The sequence below is a fragment of the Oculina patagonica genome, chromosome 4, assembly GCF_052425735.1.
Source record: "Oculina patagonica isolate OP01 chromosome 4, crgOcupat, whole genome shotgun sequence".
Taxonomy (NCBI): Eukaryota; Metazoa; Cnidaria; class Anthozoa; order Scleractinia; family Oculinidae; genus Oculina; species Oculina patagonica.
The window spans coordinates 43,868,713-43,885,175 of NC_135761.1; the positions used below are offsets into that span (position 1 = coordinate 43,868,713).

The window sequence follows — 16,463 nt, forward strand, 5'->3', positions numbered from 1 at the left end:
TAAGCTTAATAAATAGCTGTCATTGCATTACAAGTTCTTTTGTTAAAAACTTGAAACTACTCTTACAATCGTTTGTTTCGTTCTTATACAAGACTAATCCACGTACGACTTGTGCCGAAGGTAATCGTTACACTTTATTCATTCTAGGAGAGCCAGGAGCACTTAGTCGGCGCCAAACTCGAAGTAAACCCGGCACAAATAGAGAAAACAATGCCGAATTTACTTCACTTCGCCCCGACTAAACGATCCAGGCACATTTAGTCTGGGCGAAACGAAGTAAACTCGGAACAAATTGAAAAAAATGCCTTGTTTACTTCGTTTCGCTCCGATACTTAAACATGGAAATGTGTAATCAATTAATTAATTTCGACGTAAAACATGGCAATATCCCACTCTTTCGTTTCTTCCTTTTTTACAAAAATACTTCAATTGTTTTCATTTGTTCTGATGAACAAGTGGAATGCGAAAAAAAAAATAGATGGTTGATTCATTTTCATCTTCAAAGTGCGCTCAAGGAAAAGGATGCGACGAACCATAGGAGAGGTAGAGATGCCTGTCGCAAACATCCATGTAAAACGGTACATTCCGGTTTCCTTACGCCTATAATGTTATATGGACCGCTTGCTAATTCAACCGCAGAGTACGGCTAGCCACCAGTCCCTCGTCTTATGCCATTACCGTAGCGCTACACGCTCTATTCTAAGCAAACGTCCGTCCCTCCATCAGTTCACGGTTTCAGCCTGTTTCTTGTTCGGGTTAGAATCCAAAACCAGTTCTTTGAATTCCTCTTCATCACTCGTATCCGGGATCGAAGAATATGGATTTTTCCCCCTAAGGCGAAAATAAAAATAAAAGTAAATGAGCCACTAGTTCGACCCTCCTTATATAGCCTTGCCAAGAAAATCTCACGGAACTCTCGAATTTTTTTTCCGTTCGAGACATGTCTAAGAAAAAACTTCGAAATGTAGCCCTGTAAATACTCGTGTGCAAACAGAAACAAAGAAACAAGGTTGTCCTGCAGAAGGACTGGTGAAAGGGAAAACGTGGGCAGCAGCAGCATCGGCTACGGAGGACAGAACAGCCTGGAGGCAAAGAGCCTGCAGTCCAAACACCCTTTTTGCAAAGTTTAAAAAAATTCTCCAGAGCGGTTTCAGAGCCACCTTAAAATGAAAAAATGGGGATTACGTTTTTGAGTAGTTAGCACTTAAAGTTAAAATTAAGGTTGTTTTTAACAGGTTATACCGTTGCTTTCGCTACCAGTGACGTCAAGAAAATAACCACAATTTGTTTATCAATGATTGGGCATTGGTTTAATACCATTTTTGTAGTGGTAACTGTTAAATATTTGTAGCACTGACCCACTAAAGTATAAGAGCTGGGAAGTACAAAAAACTGTTTTGAGCCACCTTAATAAAAAAATAATTCATTCTTCCCGACATTCAACAGTTAAACAAATCCAATTTGTCTTACCTTCCCGCTTTAGTTCGTTCCCACAAAGTAAACGCCACCAAAACTACAACCTAGAGACAAACACTAAACTATAAATTATACATTTCAAACGTTCTCAACAGAATATAAATATTATTAAAAAGGAAAGCATTATACATGCAAAACCTTAGAATCTTGAAGAAATAAGGTTACCGTAGTTAACATTTAAAACCTGGAGATTTTAGAACCGTCTCACAGCTTATTGAACATTTTTTTAAAAAATTAGACTTATTACAAGTGAATAATCAAGTTTAGTGATATTGCTAGGGTTAAATGGTCAAAGAAAATGCAGTTTCAGTTGACAACTTTCATTATTCTTGTAACCTGTATGCTTGCAAATGTATGTATGTTGAAATGAGAAACAAGATGAATATTGTGTTTGGGATATAATGAGCAAGAGCTTACCTGAGAAAAACAGATAATACCAAGAACCTGAATAACAAAGGAAATAAAAGTTTTTAAGACAAACATTCTAACAGCGATATATCAAATTTACACGTATTTTAGGCAGCAGCTTTTATTGCCGTTTTATCAAAAGATGAAGCTAATATTGGTCCCTTTTCTTAAAGGGACTATGTCACATAGATTTCGCAGATTTTTAGACTTAACTGTTCTGAAATTTGTGGAAGGCAAATTAACCCATAAAAAACATTATCTTTAAACATCTAAAGAAAGATATAATCTTCATTTACGGATAGTGGTCAAGCTACGACTATAAATATCGATTCTTTGAAGACTCGCGGAAACAGTTTGAAAACGTTAGCCTTACGTTTTCAAATTGCAATCCGTTTCCATCCGAGGCATCAGCGGCCAAAGATGCTAGTTAACAGTTTCTTTGCTCTAATATAGCATTTTTAATAAAAATGGACTATTATTTTCAGTTTTTCTGCGACAAAAATAAATTTTGGCGGTTCAAAAATCTGCTAAAATCCGTTACATAGTCCCTTTAAGTGCGAGAATCGCACCAAATCTTACCACTGCTGCCCATTGAAATCCAAGGTACTGATCTATAATCCCAGCCAGTGTCGGACCAATGGTTGCGCTACAATATGAAAATAAACGACGTAATTTAATAGTATTAAATTTGTACGTTTGCTCTTTGAACCAAGTTCATTTTGTGTTCAAGTTGCACACATATTCAAAATTAACTTTAACGGAACTATAAAGAGCGCGCGTGCAACTTACCAAAACTGCAAAAGGTCAAGAGGCCCACAAGGAAAGCGTCAAATCAATGGCCGTTTTCACACTGGAAGACGACAAATCTTCTAGACGGACAAGTCGTCTGACGACTTGTCCGTCTAGACGACAAGACGTCATAAACCAGAGCTTCTTGACCAATCAGAATGTCGCATTCTTATATTCTTAGACTTATGACGGATGTACCGTCGAAACATGTTTGTAAAATTAAAAAAGTCGTTCTATTTTTGAAGATTTCAACACCGGTTGTTGTTATTTAATTCGTAATTCAGCCGCTCCGGCGGCTGCAATGAGTTTGCTAATAAAATCTATCTATCCTATTTCGACAGAAAATTGATTGTGCATTTTAACAGGTTATAAAATACATACCCCAAGTTAACCATGCTGCTGTAGATAGTCGAAATCACCGAACGCGTAGCAGAATCGTCAGGCCATCCATTAACCCTGTAAACAGAACGAAAAAAAAAATTAAATGAAACTTCTCTCTTTGCATTTCAGAATAAATATTAAAGAGACTATGCCACGGATTTTTACCAGATTTTTGAACAGCCAAAAGTTACATTTGTGACGCAGGAACCTAACAATGATAGTTCATTTTTATTAAAAACTGCTATATTAGAGCACTGAAACTGTTAATTATAACGACCATCTATGGCTGCAGATGGCTCGGATGGAAAAAAATTGCAACTTGAAAAAGTTAGGCTAACGTTTTCCGCGCGTCAAAAAAATACTCTAGCGGTCTGGCGGTCTGAGTCGTTTTTGAATGGCGGTCTGCCGAAATATTTTTATTTATCTGGCGATCTACGGCCGAGAAATTTATAGCGATCTCGGTCTTTACGATAAAATGACGAAATTGGCGGTCTAGGAAGAACAAAAAAAAAAACATGGCGATCTGCGGACTGAACGACCTCCTATAGTAGACCCTCCATTCTTTATTGCGACCATCATTGGATCGAGCATATATACAAAAAAAAAGTCACATGACATGGTTGGCGAGGTGGTCAGTAGTAGTAGTAACAGTCTAACAAATTTTATTTGTATATGGCAACCTTATATTTCTAAAATCGCTACTCAGCAGGACCTTATTAAGAAACTTAAGCTGAAATTAAAAATTGGGCATTAAAAAAAAAAAACAACCTTAAAGATTCACGACTGGTACATGCCACTCACCTTGTAATTTCCACTAAATCCGGTATCAACTGCACAGCGTAAATTCCCCCGAAAAACCCCATGATTGCCATGGATAGGCAAACAAGCCAAACGCTCCTGGAAGCAAAAAATGACAACTAATAAAAAACAAAAGAGCACAGATAAACGCGTTTCGTGTTCACACGCGACAAAGAGTACGGTGGAACGTATTCCTATTAAGCGGCCACTCTTGGGGAAATGGCAAGTGGATAGAGGTCAGCCGCTTTATAGGGGTCACCAGAAATTATCGTCAAGGCCATTAGAAAGGTAGGCCATCTCAATACAAAATAGCGTAAAAAAATTACAAAATCACATAAAGATGACGAAAAACTTTTGTTTGAACTTCGTACTCGTATATTAAGTAATGTTTAATATATGAGCAGCAGTGTTTTATCAAGTTTAAAAAACGAGGCGCAGCCGAGTGTTTTAGACTTGATAAAACACGAACTGCGAATTTATTGAACGGATTCAAACTCTTCTGATGTAGATCAACTCATTCTTGCATTAATATTTAGATTTGGGGTTATTTTGGCCTAGAAAATTGGACGCAAAGTTTAGCCGTGTCTTTATCAGATATAAAGACACTCATTAAACATTAATTTATTTTGTATTTTCTTTATGAATTATTAATAAGTTTAATAGGGGGCGGGCGCTTTTTGGGTGGCCACTTATTAGGGGTCGAGCGTATATCGTATTATGTTAAGATAGTCTGAAACTTACTTGGCAGGCAAGAACGTAAGAAATGGCGCTGGTCCAATCAGAAAACTACCAATCCCAACGCCTATGTACCCTGACACGGTCAGCGGTCGTTGACATTGCTGCAAAAAAGAAAGAAATTGTAAATTGTTATTGTTAAACAATTAAACTATGGCCCTGACTACACTAACCCGGATAGGCCAACCGCCAACCGCCTGCAGAAGAAAAGGGGGTTTTTGACACACAAACCGCTCTTCGCCTTGTAAGCTTCACTGGACATTAGTTATAAAGAAGAGACACCGGTCGCCATTGATAACATTTCGCCTTCACGGGTACGAGATACAAATATGGCTGACAAAACTCTCATAACCTCAAGGCATGGTATGTGTTATTAATACTCACCGTTTTGTCTCCTATCCAGCCTGCAAGCGGTGTGAAAAGGCCATATGCCCCTGCATATGCAAGAAAAACTAGGCCAATCTGAGAAGCATTGAGGTTCATCATCTAGTAGGAAGAATGGAAAGAAACAGGTGAGAAATGCTATATTCAAGCCACGTGAGTAAAAACATCCGTTTGCTCAGTAGAGAATGATACTTCTGTATTTTTATATTGCTTTTTAACAATTCAAGTTGACCTTCGACCCTAAAAGTCGAGATTAATATGAGCCGAAGGCTGTTGTGAGAATCGCTCAGGGTGGACTACGAAGCCAAAAACAGCAAACAAAATTGCAAAGAACTTTACAGTCCTAACAACTTGAGTAGCTGTAAGTATTCCTGACATTTGCTCACGTCTTCAAATGACCGTATTCTTCTCAAGCTGTTTGGACTCAGATAAGTTCTTTGAATTTTTATTCTGAGTCCTGTACAGAGGTCGAGTCGCTTGCTTGATAGACCAGAATGAAAGTTTTTCTTCCCTTTGATAACAAACCAAAACATCGGGAATGTCTTCAAGTATAAGCAAAAATACCTCAAGAAGAATTATCATTTCATTACTAAATGTGAATAGGTTTATCAGAAGTTTACGTTAAATAAGCATCCACTGCTATTTTCCGCAAAATTGTCTTCTAAAAATAATCTGTCCTTTGCATTAACGATAGTCCGATGACACGAGTAGGAGAGAGTAGTCGTGCTGACTCGTGCATGGTTCTGGTATTTAACTGAAATATATACTTACTTGTTCCAAATGCGGTCCCAAGATGGGTTCAAAGTAATCATATGCTATCCCAGTAGTAATGAAGCAAACAGCTGTGATGGAAAAAAAAATACAATCAAACCTGATGGGTGTTTTTTAAACAACTTTGTTTGTTATGTAGCTAAAAAAAAATTCCCCAACAGCGCGCGCTCTCAATGGCTAATTCGAAGTCACGCGACATCTAAGAATAAAAACTGTTTCGTCAGAGGGTAGCATTGCAATGTTGCCCGCGAATGTTGACCAACGAGCGCCCTTTTTCTAAGTCTTCGTTGTGCTATATAACACAACACTTAATGACTGATTCCTCGGGAAACCAGTTAATATTGTTTCCCTCGAATATCAATGTTTTCCTCGGCTTCTCCTCGGGAAATAAAATTTACAATTTCCCTCGGGTATAATATCATCACAAGAAAATGTTTGTTTATCACTTTTGAAATAAAGGGTCAATAAACTCACCAATCATCGACACAGCGGGGATTTTTAAGGCTTCAACTATTGGAAAAGAAGATTTTTCTTTCTGAGGACTTTCTCCTGAGTTAGATCGACCATCAGGTGAGAGCATTAAAAACAAAATTGGGATAGCAGCGAACATACAGCAACCAAGGACGATGAATGGAAGTTGAAATCCACCAGCCTGAAATGACAAGAACAATATAGCTGCCAAATGACTTCGTATTGAACGCGGTAAACGCTCTATTCAATGGAGTTTTCTTAACGGTCAGGATAGTAGGCAAGAAACTATGGGCACCATTCTTTGCCAAAGAAGATGAAAATAGCTTGGAAATGTTTTACGAATGCATCCTACAGCGCGTGGAAGAACAGCCCCGGAGTCTGGAGGGACGAAGGAAGGGGGGGGGGGGGGGGTGACCAAAAACAATATGGAGGTGAACGACATTGGTTTAGATGAAAAGTGCTAGTATTAAATGGAAGAGCGCCATAAGATCAGCCCAGGACAAGGTGGCTTGGTGAGACAATCTAGAGCCTTTTGTGTAACTGGGCACAACGAGAATGAGCGAGTTAGCGAGAATACATAATACAGTTCTTCGTATGTCTGTAAACTGATAAACAGAGTGTCTGATCACTTACAACAACTTCAATTGATGTCAACGAAAGACTGTATAGCAAACGTTTGGTTTAGAATTAGTTGTGCTGATTAGCCCTATCATGTCACTTACTGTGTAAAGAACTCCACCGACGACTGGTCCCAGTGAAAATGCTGCTCCACCAACTACCTCCATGAACCCCTTTAACAGCAAATAAAATTAGTGGATTTAATCTGCGGGGGATCTAATTAAAAGGACTGTGTCACGGCTGAGTGAAGTTTGTTTTATTTAGTTTTCCAAAATACTCGCTATGAATCCTAATGTTTGCAAAGGAATTTTAGATGGTTTCCGCACAATTTTCGAGCAATACAGGCAAATATAAAGTTACCAAAAAGACCTCTTAGCATGGCAACAGTTTTAGTACAGCTAACAAAAACCTGCAAAAAATTTAGCACTCAAGCTGACCCCGCGAGAGAAAAATGGATTTGAAGTTGTCTTTTTTTCAGTTAAAACGGACGTCTTGCGCCAGTTCAAAACAAAATGGCGCGCGTTTAATACATTTTTTCGAGGTTTGACTTTAATTTTCTCGAGAATGCTTTAGAATTTAATTGCGGGGTCACTAAGACAAATGAATTTCGATGAGATCTTTTAAATAGTATACAAAATGTTGCCGTGCAATGAGTAGATTTTTGGTACTTAATTTTCGCACTCATTGCTCGAACTTTCAGCGGAATCCGTCTTAATAAAGAAACATAGTTTCGTTGAAACCAGATTTGTCTCCGGGCGTTAAAATTTAAAGTCACAAGCAAACGAGATTAACTTTGAAAACTGTTCAGCCAGACAATATTTCAAACACTCGTATCGCAATCCATTTCAATCTTCGTCACTTTTGGCCATCCGTACCTTCTTTTGTATTTGCTGTGTTATTGAAATACCCCTTCACTGTTGTCAGGGGTCATTGTTATATTTCACCGAGCTTGATGGTCATTTCCATGGTCTAAATTTGGCTAAAATGCGTGTCACAAACGATATAACAATTTTGTGTTGCAGAACTATCCTTGTTAGTTTATTGCTCGTTAATTGAAACAAGAATGTTCTCCAATTCTAATCTTGCTCCCAAAGTCTTTAATCACCTCCACAAGATGAAAGCAGAGCCTGAGAGCAAGCTTATAAAGTATGGCTCGATCTGCTTGTCAGACTGCACTCGTGGATATCTGTTATCTGTACATAACTTACATATAATTTATATTTTGTGGTATGTGCAATTTCGTAAATGTGCTTGTTTTAATTTTCTGGTCTTGCCTTGGCCGGGTAACACTATTTTTTCATTACTAGTTTTACTACACGGTAAAACTAGTAATTTTAAGTCGTTTTTTAACATAGTAAAAGGCAAGAACATTCTTAAAAATATTAGCTTCGAGGCGTTATCCACGGAGACTGTCAGACTGAACGATGATGTTTTTAAATTTTATTGAATTTTTAATTGTTATTATAATAGTGAATTTTTTCTATCTTCTCAATATTAGGATGTCGTTTTATATGTCTTTTTAAATTTTTAATTTGTACACGGCCCCACAAGCTTTTAGCTTTAAACTTTTTTACCGTGTTTAAATAAAGTTGTTGTATTGTATTGTATTGTATTGTCGTTGTGTTGCGTAAAAAAATATCTTCAACTTTCCAGCTCGGCCTTGAAAAAAATATTCTAATTTTAGCTAAATTGTGCTCTCCTTTATAAAAGCTCGTCGGCCAAGTATCTGGTAACATTTCAGGTTCGTTTCTTGTGGTTTACATCTTACAAATTACAAACAAACATACTGAGGCCATTCCTAATGTCTCCGGAAACGCTTCTATCACAATGGACATGGCCGACGTTTCAGCAGCGGCTCCTGCAAATGCGGAGAGTGTCCTCAACAGGAAGCTTACCGCGACAAATTCTGTTGTATTGGAAAGCCAAGCACAGAAACTGAAAACAAGAAAACGAAAGTGTAAATGACTGGCTGGCAATTAAATTAAGACTGTAACTGGCCACTCTGTTACAACAATAATATACACTATACATAATGGTACTGATGGTATTAGACTGTTTCTTGTTCCCGGACAAACTGAAGAATCGGGAGAAAACGTGATGCCAGAGCGAAACGGGATACGTGAGCGGGCTCGTCCTCGTAACGCCGTTAGCTAATGTCTCACGTTTTATTAATAGTGTCCCCGATTAGTAGGCCTCATGGCCAGCCAGAAGACCAGACACTTAAAATAAAGTTGTTATTGTTAATATTTAATATATTATAATAATCGACGTTCAGAAATAGTGAGACTCTGAACAGTCTTAAAAGCTGTGTTCACATTTACTGAACCCGAAACATGTTTAGAATAAACATGTTTCAACGTAACATGTTGCAAGGAGACAGTATTGCCAGTATTTGTGCTATCTTAGGTAAAAGAAAAATATTTTTGTAAAGTTTGTTTTTGCCTTTCAATGTTGTGCGCTTGTATCCGCCGTCGTTACATTTCGTGGCGATGTTCTATCAAATGTTCTGTTTTCTACTCATTGCCGATCATTCCTGTTGTATTACTTCATTAGCCCATATTTTAAGTAAACATTTGGTCTCATATAAAGCTCATACTGGTTTCCATATGATCGTAGACGATCGCAGTGGATCGCAAAATCACAGAAATTTACTGAACCGTGTGATCGCAAAGATCGAAGAGCGAACTGTTTCCATATGATCGCAAAAGATCGCAGACGATCGCAGAAGTGTTGAATGATGGGATCGATTATCAATATTATGGGATAAATTTCGATCGCAATTGATCGCAGTCGATCGCAATTGTGTTTCCATATGATCGCAACGATCGCAGACGATCGCAGGCGATCGCACACGATCGCAGACGATCGCAGGGAATAGAACTTGGTTCTATTTTCTGCGATCGTCTGCGATGGTGTGCGATCGATCGCAGACGATCGCAAACGATCGCAAAAGTGTGTTTCCATATGATCGCAGATCGCAGAACCTACAATTCTGCGATCGTCTGCGATCCTTTGCGATCGTCTGCGATCATATGGAAACCAGGCTTATAGTCCAATTTTAAAGCTTTTGGGTACTCAACTCTTCACCGCATGTCCGCCATTTTTTAGATAGATAGATACTTTATTAGGTGCAAAATTAATAAAGTTAACACTAATTTACAATCAAAGCTTTGCATCTAAAGTAAACTGATCATGATGGAAACTAGTTTTAATCATGATAAAAAATATATCATTTCTTACCAAAACAAGATTAAAGATGTCCCGCCAGCAAACATACCAAACAACACAATTTTTTTAGGGCCATACTTTGCTATCTGTTAAATATACACAAATTGATTGGCATTAAAAATGGATGAATTATAGTTTATCCTCTTCAGAACGCAATGTTTGTCGTATGACACTATGAATTAAGTGTAATAAAATTATAATTTGCAATTCATATGGTTTTTCAAGACAGCATTAGTCTTTTGGTAATCTCCCGACATAAGAATTAAGCAACGCTGTGGCGAATTAAGAATTAAGGAAGGTGCGGTGTCCTAATGGTTTTGTGCGCCGGATTCCGGACCGCGGGGCCCAGGTTCGAGCCCTGGCCGGGGCACTGCGTTGGGTTCTTAGGCAAGACACTTTATTCTCATAGTGCCTCTCTCCACCCGGGTGTATAAATGGGTACTGAGAGGTAACTCTGCGATGGACTAGCATCCCATCCAGAGGGGGGTTGGGGAGTAGAAATACTCTTAGCCGCTTAAATGCTACACAACCTGGTTAAGCTCCGGCTTGGTAAACAACTTGACTCTACAGCAGGCTTTACCTACCAGCAATCCACATATAGGAGCAAAAAGGGAGACCATAGCCGGGTACGTTCCAAAGATAAAACCCACCAAAGTGGTGGATACGCCTCTGGCGGCTGCCTGTTGGAGTAATTTTAAAAAGAAATTAAACAGAGGAACAGTAACATGATTTTTTCCAAATTAGCACAGTTTTGCTTGATTCACTATCTGTGTGTGACTTATTCTGATTATAATGGTCTACACGCGACTCTATCCATACACAAACAGACATAAATGAAGCATAAATGATTCGCTTTCGTGTTCAAATCTCGCTGAAGTCTTAATCTCAATGTTTACATCTGAGGTCACTCAATCGCATTCGCTGAGATTGTATGAGAACAGTGAATAATTATTTACGTTAAGTCTTTGCTTTATTTTTGCTCGTGAATTATTATTCACTCTTGATTTTAATATCTTAATTGATATTAGGGAAGCCTCGAATTCTTCCACTCATTCTTCCACTCATCCGAATTCAAGGAGACTGAGGCGTTACGTCTCCCAACCTGTCAACACGTTTAGTTAATCCGCCTATTTACATTGGCCGTTTTCACACTAGAAGAAGGACAAATCGTCTAGACGGACAAGTCGTCTGACGATTTGTCCGCCTAGTGTGAATTTAAGACGGCTTTTAGAAGACTTGTCCGTCTAGAACAAGTCGTCCTCGAAAAATCGTCTTCCTAGACGGCCAAATCGACGGACATATTTAGACGACTTTTACGTCAAAAATAGTGTCCGTCTTGTTTTCACACTAACAAGATTTGTCCGTCGCAGACGATCTTTCCGTCTCTAGTGTGAAAATAGCCAATATTGTCTAGACGTCATTATTTTCCTAAGCCATAATTTATGCTGCAGAAATAAAAAATTCCCCCGCATTTTGTTCATGACTGCCTACTTTTTGTATTCTTTTTTCGCAAGGAAACTTAAGGTATTGCTACTACACCTACCTCATGCGGAAAAAAAGGGGCCATCATGGAAAGCGCTCCGTATGACAAAATGTTGACAACACACAATGAAGCCAATATCACCACTTTGTGGAGGGACCATGAAAAACTCTGTGTTGTCGCTTCCTGTGTTGATTTTGTTGAACCGAGTCCCTGATCACTGACGTTATTTTCAGCCTTTTCGATGTGTAGTTCATCGTAGCTGTCGGATTCGAGAGCGTCACGGCTTGGTCTCTGGCCTTTTCGCGAAAAGCTAAGTGTTCTGGTCAGGCTAAAAAAAGTATTGTATTGAATTGGAAATTAAACTCACTTGTTATTATTGATAAGGAATAAATACTCTGTTTGTATCAAGGAAAAATCCCCCCTTCTGATTTCAACATTTTTTCAGTGCCCCCTCCCAAACATTCTTTTTTTTTTTTTCAGCCCACCAATATCTTGATACCCCCTTTTCCATATCAAATGAACTTTCCCATGGGCTACGTCACGGTATTTTTAGATAATTCTATTTATTTTTGTTAATTAAGAGCTTCAAACTTTAAATTGTCAGAACAAAAGCCTTTTATTGGAAAAATCACGGCCACATAACAAACACTGAAGGATGATTTTCGAGCATTATAAATACCACTTTTATACAAATTGACATAAACTTTAAAAAAGTCGGGCCTACAGTTTTCAAGTTTACCCGAACACAGTCCGTTTTAATCTCCTCGAATGTTTTCCAACCATACTCTGTTTGGCCTTTCTGTGTATCTTTTGAGTTCTATTACAGTTTAAATTAAGCCGTTATTGTGATATTTCAGTTAGTTCAATGAACAGTCGGTCAGTGCATAAAATTGCGTGACATAGCCCTTCAAATCTCCTTATCTCCCAATAGTATGCACTCCAGACCTATGTTTCTCCACGAGATCGCCATTAGGTGACCTTGACTGTGTTTTTTTTTTTGTCCCAGAGTTTCGAACTACCTTATTAAATACAATACAATACACTACAATACAATACAATACAATACAATACAATACAATACAATACAATACAATACAATACAATACAATACAATGCAATGCAATGCAATGCAATGCAATGCAATGCAATGCAATGCAATGCAATGCAATGCAATGCAATGCAATGCAATGCAATACACTACAATACAATACAATACAATACAATGCAATTTTATTGTCCATACGTGGGACGAGGTCTCCCTCAATGTCCGAGCCAGAGGCTCATGTATAAAACGTAGGACTAAAATTAAAATAGACTTAAGTATATGCTATTAAAAATATAAAAAAATTTATCCCACCCCTGCAAAAAAGGATGAACATGCACAATCAATGGCGCGCGCTACTTTATCCTGATTGGGCCAACTGAAAGTTTAATTTAACGAGTGACTGTCAAATTCTTGAATGAATCGATTCGGAGAAAAACGATGCAACAACAATCGCAATTTCAATATTTAACCCGCGTCAGGGCAGGTTTGCACCACAAAAGCACCAGAAGCGAGCAAATATTCTGCAAAACGTCCAATAATCAGAATTTGGTGGCTAGATGGAATGAACATTCTTGTTTTAAGGTTTCAAACGCAAAGTCGATTAGCAAGTTTGAGAAATTTAATTTTCTTTTTGAGGGCTGAAAAGAGGTGAATTAAGTCTGGGATAGGGTATAGAAATCAGAGAGTTTTGGTCTAGAAAAGGGTATCATTTGCCGAAAAACTGATCAGTGGTTTGAAGAATTAAGTCCAGAATACGAATATAAACTCGGAAGAGAAAGAGGCTTCCCTACACGTGAATAAAATCATTGTGACAACGTTGTTAACAGATGGTTTTCCATTACAAACACTGATAGTGATGCATTTCTAAAAAGAAGCAAGACTAGGATAGGGTAGGGATATTCGGTATCTAGTGTAGCATGGGGTTGCAAAACCAGCTGGAGATGGTCTGGTATAGGTTAAGGGTTTCATAGTCCCAGCAGCACGTACACCCCCACCCACCCAAAAATACACAGGGTACCCCCCACCCCCGGGCATGTATGTCACTGACTTCTCTTTCCTTTGCCATGGCCAAACAAAACCACTACCATGTCTTCAAGTCGCCTTTTGTTTTAATTTTTGTATTAGCCGGGTTTTGTGGCAAGTAAATTCAGACGACACTCGTTTGCATTTGTTACATTCGCTTCAAGACCTACTTCTTTGTTATCGGACTCCCTATCGTTAGAAACAGACAGAGAATATTTGTGTTGTGACGAAAAGCTTTTTAATGTAGCGTCGGAAAAAGTTTTTTTCGCTTGCGGGTACGTAGCGCGCGATCCCGAGCGGTCAACTGGCTCCATCTTGACCGCTCGGGTAGTCAATCAGATCCCGAGATTTGCTTCGTCTCAACCGCTCACGAAGCTAGTCATACGAGTAATGATGTGAAATCAGAAAAAAATACTGTGGCGATAAAGCAAGATTTGTTGAATTTTTTGAGCAATTTTCTGAAGCCTTTTGTAAATAAAAACCGATTATTTTAATATGCCATGGTATCTTGACCAAATACCCACCCCTTTTATGGGTGATGTCACTTAAAACTAGTATTGTAAAAGATTAAAAGATCGGAGGTTTACATCAAATCTTATCAATTGATAAAGATGGACGATTTTACGCCTAAATATGGGAAAAATTAAACAAATAATTTAAAAGCAACTTGCAGAAAAACTGCCGATTTGTTTTGCATTATTTTCAAGCTATCGCAAGAACACGATATTTCAAAGGTTCATGCCAAGTTTCAACCTCGTTCCCAGCGAAAAGTGAGGTACTTTTGCTTTCAAAGTTGCTCATCGTAGTTAATTATTCTGTGTTGTTGGACGAGCGTTGTTAATTTCAAGTTACGCACGATTTTCGGGTTCAAATAAGACCAAACCGTAGTTCGGAGACCGTTCTTTTGACTACCGGGAGCTCTGACTAGAGCAGTAAGAGGAAATCTTTTCTTTCGTCGAAATCTCAGCGGCAGAAAGTGAAGTACTTTTTCTAATGAGGCAAATATTGTAAACAAAGATTTCCCTATATACCAGTCGAGATTTTCTAAACAGACTTTCCTTGATCTTTGAGTAATTTGCCATTCATGGCTCACATGATTTGTTCTTATGGTTTGTTGACTGGCGAATAGCTTTCTTGACTAAATTCTTTTCTTCGTATACCGTTTTCGACACGCTTTCATGACCTTGCCGCTCTTCACTCGTGGTAGGATGCCAGTAAATCATGCGTGTTCTTGCGGAAAAGGGCAAGATCGAATCATGCTTGGGAAAATTTGGCATACTTAATCTGTACTTAACCTGGTCTTAAGCACCATACTTAAGAAGTAATTTAAAGGTACACAATGTGTATTTTATGAAGGTTTTATTGGTACTTTAACAGCAAATTTAATCTGTACTTAACATTATTTAAGTCGTAACTAACCTATGCTTAATAGTGACACATTGTGAACTTAACAGGTAACTAACATCCCTATTTTCCAACATTAAAAGGACAAATATGAGCAATTAATGCGTACTTAATCTGCACTTAACTTCACATTAACAACCCTACTTAACAGGAACTTAAACTGGTACTTAATGTGTATTTTGTTAAGATATTTAATATATACTTTAAGAGCAAATTTAATCCATACTTAATTTTATTTAACTCGTAACTAACCTATGCTTAATAGTGACACATTGTGAACTTAACATGTAACTAACATGCCTATTTTCCAACAGTAAAAGGACAAAGATGAGTAATTAATGCGTACTTAATCTGCACTTAACTTCACATTAACAACCCTACTTAACAGGAACTTAAACTGCTACTTAATGCGTATTTTGTTAAGATATTTAATGTATACTTGAAGATCAAATTTAATCTATATTTAATTTTATAAAAGTCGTTAGTAATCTATATTTAATGCACCTATCAATGTTAAGCCCGAGAGGGGGGGGGGGGGGTCGGGCAAGGGGTGGGGATTTTGACATTTTCTATAAAAAAATGTCAAATTCCCCACCCCCGGGACAAAATAATTGGTCAAAATCCCCATGAAAGGTGGTCAGATGTCCCTTCAAACCTTCATATATGACCAAAATCCCTACCCTGGGGCCATCATGTACGATCAAAATCCCTACCCTGGGGACCTACCCCCCCCCCCCCCTCGGGCTTAACATTGATAGGTGCATAATAGCGACACATTTTGAACTTAACATGTAACTAACATGCCTTCTTTTCAACGTTTCGAAGAGAAAAATTCCCAGCGACCAAAATCTTGGCGAGATCGCATGCACGGCAAGAATCGATCCGACAATTAAGTTTATCTCTGCGAGCTTCACGGCTAGAATTTTCGCAAAAATTCAATCACCATCCGGCAAATCATTCAAGGTTTTTCAAAATACATAAGCTTATATAAATGTTAAAGCGATTTATATTTCTTGGTAATTTCAATAATAAAGTAAATGCATAAAATTCTGGCATGATTTACGGAGCTGTTGTTAAACCGACAAAGAAGACATTGATCGCATTTCGATCTACTTTAGCTATATATAGCTACTGCACTGCACCACAATTGACCAGAAAGTCGCCACAATTTAGTTTAAATGAAGATTATAAATGTAAGCTTTTAAAGCTTTAGTTGTTTCTTGTCTATATTGAACTGTTTTTGAAAGGAAAAAGTATCATTTAGACATATAAAACGAGAACTAACCTTAATTACCTCAAGTGATCAAGAACCAAATGTGCTGCCGGGATCAAGGTTAAAGACGTTTTCGTAGTCTCCGTAAGTTTTCGTAGAATTTTTACAGCATGGCCACTTAAACATGCACACAACAATCGTCTAAAAAGCGTTATTAAGTGCAATGTCATCAACTA

At 38.1% G+C, this 16,463-nt stretch overlaps 1 protein-coding gene across 1 annotated transcript in view; it reads right to left on the reverse strand.

Moving 5' to 3' along the window:
* Positions 1-15: 15 nt before the first annotated feature.
* Positions 16-16,463, reverse strand: part of LOC144652561 (MFS-type transporter SLC18B1-like) — a 34,134-nt gene continuing 17,686 nt past the window's right edge. The window contains exons 2-16 of the mRNA XM_078512614.1: positions 11,603-11,870; positions 10,644-10,739; positions 10,072-10,145; positions 8,619-8,766; positions 6,936-7,004; positions 6,217-6,394; positions 5,743-5,813; positions 4,972-5,073; positions 4,594-4,691; positions 3,856-3,951; positions 3,055-3,129; positions 2,464-2,530; positions 1,894-1,920; positions 1,471-1,520; positions 16-831 (exon numbers count right to left, since the gene is read on the reverse strand). Coding sequence (XP_078368740.1) covers positions 723-831; positions 1,471-1,520; positions 1,894-1,920; positions 2,464-2,530; positions 3,055-3,129; positions 3,856-3,951; positions 4,594-4,691; positions 4,972-5,073; positions 5,743-5,813; positions 6,217-6,394; positions 6,936-7,004; positions 8,619-8,766; positions 10,072-10,145; positions 10,644-10,739; positions 11,603-11,870 — 1,528 coding nt within the window. The 3' untranslated portion in view covers positions 16-722. The remainder of the gene's footprint in view (positions 832-1,470; positions 1,521-1,893; positions 1,921-2,463; positions 2,531-3,054; positions 3,130-3,855; positions 3,952-4,593; positions 4,692-4,971; positions 5,074-5,742; positions 5,814-6,216; positions 6,395-6,935; positions 7,005-8,618; positions 8,767-10,071; positions 10,146-10,643; positions 10,740-11,602; positions 11,871-16,463) is intronic.